Genomic DNA, 5,938 nt, shown 5'->3' on the forward strand with positions numbered 1-5,938 from the left:
AGCAAAATTAGTTTTATTTCTTGCTTCATCTTGTTCCCTTTTTTGTTTTTTGTTTTGAATTTGTATTCATTGAAAACCATAATAAGAAGGAGAGGTTAAGAAGAAAACCTCAACTAAGCTGTAAAGTGGGACCCACAGCGTTAATCCTCCATGCTTATCCTCTTTTCTCCCACCTTTCTCTTTGTCATTCTCTCTCACTTTTGTATTTTCTGTATTTAATTACAAAAATCCATAATGTACATACACACACAAAAAAAATAATTATATGCATAAAATCCAGCTGTCTATGTATAAATATGTAAACAATTGTTTTGAGGAATGAACCCCTCTTTATTTCTTTTCCTTTTTTAATTCAAGAAAATCTATTTAAGTAGTTGAAATAGAATAGAATTTTAGAGAGAGAGACGAGAAGAAATAGAGAGATAAAGCAGTTAGATTATGCCACAGACCAGAAGTCAAAGCTTACTTTGATTTTCATAGAGAATCCAAAGGCTCTTCTTACTTGAAATCTTAAAAACCCCATAACTTCTTCTTCTTCCAAATACAAAAAATAAATACTAAGAGAAAGAAAGAAAGAAAGAAAAAAAAGTATATAGATAGAAAAATCAAGAAAATCACAGTGGTAGAATTTTTATAGATATAGAAGAAAAGATTGTTCTTTTCAGTTCATTCCAATCAGCTTATCCAATCTGTAAGTCTTTCTTGTTGTTCTTTTTTCGCTTTACGAAGTTTTTGTCTTTCATGATTGATGTTTGGTGAACTTGAGTAAAATGGTGTTGTTTGATATGAATTTGGGAGATTTGGGTGTGCTAAAGTTTGCATCTTTAATGATTCTTGCATGTTTATTTGATTGAAAGTTTTGATTTTTAGCATTTTTCTTGAGTTTTCGGTTTTGGTTTTTTGTCATTTGAGTGTTTTTCATTATGATGTGTATTTAATATTTGAATCTTTTTTAAGGAGTACTTTGATCTGAATAAATGAGCGGTCATAGATATTTGCGATTTTTTTTTTTTTTTGTAAATTCCTGCATTTGCGTTATCAAAATTATCTTTATCCATAAAATGGGAATGGTGTTATTGAGATTTGCTTTAATTAATGATCAAAACTGATGTTGAATGATATACAGCTATAAAAAATATCTTTGTGTTCTTTGGTGATTGAAAATTTCTTTTTCTGTAGTTTCTTTATTTGTCTTGAATTTAAGAGCTTTGATGATTCTTTTTCTTTAGGGGGGACTTTTTTTTGTTTGCTACTAATTTTCTTCAATGGATATCACTCTTTTAGGACCCAGCTCAGAGCAAGATCGAGGAATTGGTGCTTCATTTAGGGTCGAATCTAGACATGTTAGAAGACCAGTCCTGTTTGGTTTCAAGGGATTGTCTGAGAGAAAGTAATAGGGCGAATTGCATGAGTCATCGCTTTGATAGGATTGAAGTCCAGCATGGCAAAAGGCCATTAGAAAATGACCAGGAGAATGAAAACGTGCAATGCAAGTTTCAAAAGCAGTCTGATGGTTTTAAACAAATGGGATTTGTCTTGTCCGAGGGCGATTCTTTAGAATCGCAAGCTCAGTGTCATGCTGGGGATAATTCTGATTCGATCTCCCTTATTCATTCCATTGGCACCGATAATTCCATCAATTGTCTTATCCGGTGCTCTAGGTCGGCCTACGGCGCCATAGCATCTTTAAATAGTAGCTTTCACTCTTTAATTAAGAGCGGAGAACTTTATAAATTGCGGCGCCAAAATGGGGTAGTTGAGCATTGGGTTTATTTCTCTTGCCAGTTGCTCGAGTGGGAAGCTTTTGACCCCATTCACGTCCGTTGGATGCATCTGCCGATAATGAATTCCAATGAATGCTTTAAGTTCTCTGACAAGGAATCTTTGGCGGTTGGTACGAAGTTGCTCGTTTTTGGAAAGGAGATTTTGGCACATGTCATTTATTGTTACAGCCTATTGACAAACACATGGTCATCCGGGATGCAGATGAATGCGCCAAGATGTTTGTTCGCTTCTGCCAACCTGGCGGAGATTGCCATTCTAGCCGGCGGTTGTGACTCACAAGGTAAAATCTTATGCTCAGCCGAACTTTACAATTCGGAGTTAGGCACGTGGAAGACTTTGCCAAGCATGAACAAGCCACGTAAAATGTGTTCCGGAGTTTTCATGGACGGAAAGTTTTATGTGATAGGCGGCATTGGAGGAGCCGAATCAAAGTTGTTGACATGTGGAGAGGAGTACGATCTGGAAAAGGAAATGTGGACAGAAATTCCAAACATGTCTCCCCTGCGAGCTAACGCATCTAGGAACGATATGCCTGCTACATCCGAAGCGCCTCCTTTGGTGGCAGTTGCAAAGAATGAATTGTATGCTGCTGATTATGCTGACATGGAGGTTAGGAAGTACGACAAGAAAAATAAAGCATGGGTTACAATAGGTCGACTGCCTGAAAGAATAGCTTCCATGAACGGTTGGGGTTTGGCTTTCCGTGCTTGTGGTGACATGCTAGTTGTAATTGGAGGGCCAAGGACTATGGGTGAAGGTCATATTGAAGTGAATTCGTGGGTACCGAGCGAAGGGCCTCCGCAATGGAACTTGCTGGGGAGAAAGCAATCTGGTAGCTTTGTTTATAACTGTGCTGTCATGGGATGTTGAAGATTTGAAATTCAGGAGCCCCATATGTTATACTGTGGCGGTGTTGGGTGATGATAGATACATAATTGGTTTCTGGGGCAACAAAATTCTTGCTAATGGGTAATTTATTCCAGCTTTTTAAAAAAAAAAAAAAAAAATCGTTTTTTTAACCGTTTCAGAGCGGGGGAGCACAAACTGGGCTCAAGATTCAACAACATAGTTTTCTATGGGAAGGTCTTGAGTACAATTTTCTTCTCCTTTCCAACTTAAGCATCTAAAGTTCGTTTCAACTGAATTGTCTTTTCCCGTTTTTAGTAACATGATATTTCCAAAGGTGGCCATCAAATAGCTAGAAGTAGGTCAAATAACATCAGGGAACAATACAATGATTGTTTAGTGTTTGCTAAAGCTTCTCTAGGAAAGTCATATAACTTGGTCTTTTAGGGTTTTACAATCCTTATTTTCTTGACTTTGCCGAGGAGAGAAATAAGGTTCTGCGAGGTTGTTCATTGGCATTTTGGCTCTGTGTACTCAATACATTTGTTCTTGCAATTGATGGTCCACACATTGAGCTTACTTTCAAGATAATTGGTATCTTTGGAAATGGAAGTACTTCGTTCCAACTTTCAGTTTCTTTACATGTTATTCTGCAAATTCTCACCTTTTACTGTGACGGATATCATTGACCGCGCACATATTTTTTATTCGTGTAAACATGAAAAACAAAAGAGGGTGTACGCAACCAATTATATGGTGCTTTGAAATTTATAATACTTGCTATCAAGGTGGATGGTAAATCAGCTTTTATCCGTTGTTAACTTGACAGAGATCGCGACAGAAAAAGTTATCTCACTTAGTTGATGTGTGATATTCACGCGTTGTCCGGATTCATTCTTATGAGATCCCCCTTTCATGTTTTCTAGCTATAAATCCCTTGTCGGGTAAAATTAATTTCCTTTCGGTTTATCTCTTTTAGCCGGTACCTGGGCTCAAGAATGTTGTATCTACATAGAATAAAAAGATTTACTTTGAACGCGTGTGCATTTATTACGCGATTGCACCCGTACAATCATATAACAATTTCTTACACAATTGTCTGTTTTGCCAGTAATAGCCGTTGTTGTTCCTGTACTGTGGAGATATGATCCATACCTTTCGCTGCCCCCAAAACACACCTGCTACCTGTAAAGTTTCACTTGCATAACTTGAGATAATAGACACAAACTTTTCTGAACTTCTTTCTTGGTGTATTTGATTGATCTGTTTAACAAAATTATCAGTACGTTCCACGAGTGATTCTCGTTTATGTTTATATCAAAGTCTAGTAGTCAGTTGTCTTGGTTGATGTATCTGAATCCTCGAACATTCATAAAAGATGTTTGTTTCATCATTCTTCTGAACGCCTGTTGGATACTTATCTTCTAACACATACTTTCCTAGTTCCAAGTGGAAAACTTATCCTTTTTTTGCATCTCCCCTTTCTGCTTTTCCTTTTTAGGACTCTCCTTATTTGTACATATTACAACTTTTACTTTTCTGATTATCAAGTTAAATTGAATACTCATTGGGGATCTCTTATCTCTAACTTTAGACTTGTTTTTAGGCCCTTTTGTTGACAAATATTTATAATCTGGGGTAAAGTAATGCATGGGAAAGGCGTTGGAAAGTAGGAAAAAAGAAAATAGTAACTAAGTAATAAACATGATGCCTCAAGAATCTTTTTGAAACTGCCAATGGATTTGGCACATTAGGTGGAGAAGAACTGATTATTTATCATAACAGATCTTGATCATGTAATCTCTACAAATTCTTTTCAGATATTACAATTCATAGCAGTGTCACGAGTTCAAATTCCATTAACCTCTTGGCTGTTGTTAGAAACTAGTTTAGTGTACGTGCGTTGTTGCACGTATATATCGCGTCAATCAGTAAAAAAAGTGTTGTCTCCTTTACTTATCACACGGTTTTTAACTTAAATAAACATAAGATATTTTTTTTTCTTTAACGGTATTATGAATTACAGATTCATATTGTAGGAATATAAAGGTTGAAGAAGTTAAGGGTGCTGTTCGTAGGATGAGTAGGGGAAGAGCGACCGGCCCGATGAGATTCCGGGGGAATTTTGGAAGACTGCAGGCAGGGCAGGTTTAGAATGGTTGACTCGACTCTTTAATGTCATCTTTAAGACGACTAAGATGCCCGAAGAATGGCGATGCAGTACAATGATTCCATTGTACAAGAACAAGGGCGACATCCAAAGTTGCAACAACTACAGAGGGATCAAGCTGCTAAGCCACACTATGAAAGTGTTACACCTCGGAAAATTTTCCGTTCATGCACAGTGAATTGACCGACGAAGGGCATGATGCATATGATGTTTCGATAAGTAAGGAATAATATTTAATGATTCTAAATGAGGTTTCAAAGATATTGGAGGTAGGAGACGAAAGTTGTTAAGGAAAGTAAGGTATATGTTGTGTATCGGGAAAGAATTTCGAGTATCGAATTAATGATGGCTTAATGAAATTTTGGAGAAGAGTTATAATGTCCCTTATATTGGTAATGAAGTGTTAAGTAAGTTTCAAGAAGGACCCATAAGCCAAATATGGGCATAAGCCATCCAAAAGGGCGAGTTAAGGAAAACGTTTTCGGATGATCTGATTTGAAGGGGCCAAAACGCTATTATAAAGTTGGAATTTGGGAAAACACCACAGGAATAAAGTTGTAGAAAATTAAAAGAGCTTTCTAACCATAGGTTGTGGGCCCTCACAGCATATCGGGATCAAAAGTTATTACCATTTTACGGCAGACAGTTCGTCACGTTCCGGCGCAACATGCGACTCGCATGTTCACCATGCGACTCGCATGTTCAACATGCGACTCGCATGTTCAACATGCGATTCGCAGATGCAACCGCAAAGCATGCCGGTGAGAGTTAATCTGCTGGCATGATTTGCGACACAACATGCGACTCGCATGTTCGACATGCGATTCGCATATAGTGTCGCATGTTGTGTCAGTTCAGAACCTTCTGGACAATTATATATAGACCCAACTTCGTTTTTAACCCATTTTCTCACCATTTTTGGTCCGAAAACCCTCTAGAACCCTCTCTAAACTTTCATCCACAAGAAAAATCAAAGGAAACCAATATTAACAACATCAAATCCATGAATCAAAGTGTATGAAACCCAAGTAAAGTTCATCTTCCTCAAGGAAATCCAAAGAGAGAAAGTAGGGTTTTGGTGCTAGAAGGGAAAACTCCACTCAAGACTTGTTCAATCACTATCTAAGGTAACTTTCG

General features: G+C 37.4%; 1 protein-coding gene across 1 annotated transcript; it reads left to right on the forward strand.

Annotated features, from left to right (window-relative positions):
- Positions 1–301: 301 nt before the first annotated feature.
- Positions 302–3,257, forward strand: LOC132641537 (F-box/kelch-repeat protein SKIP11-like). Its single transcript, XM_060358572.1, has 2 exons — positions 302–691; positions 1,285–3,257. The coding sequence occupies exon 2, from the start codon at positions 1,342–1,344 to the stop codon at positions 2,653–2,655; it is 1,314 nt and encodes a 437-aa protein (XP_060214555.1). The 5' UTR covers positions 302–691; positions 1,285–1,341; the 3' UTR covers positions 2,656–3,257.
- The last annotated feature ends 2,681 nt before the right edge of the window (positions 3,258–5,938 follow it).

This window comes from Lycium barbarum, chromosome 5, assembly GCF_019175385.1.
Source record: "Lycium barbarum isolate Lr01 chromosome 5, ASM1917538v2, whole genome shotgun sequence".
NCBI classification, from domain to species: domain Eukaryota; kingdom Viridiplantae; phylum Streptophyta; class Magnoliopsida; order Solanales; family Solanaceae; genus Lycium; species Lycium barbarum.

What these genes read in the sequence shown, in the direction of transcription:
- LOC132641537 (XM_060358572.1), top strand. Translation starts at nt 1,342, where the DNA reads ATGTTAGAAGACCAGTCCTGTTTGGTTTCAAGGGATTGTCTGAGAGAA.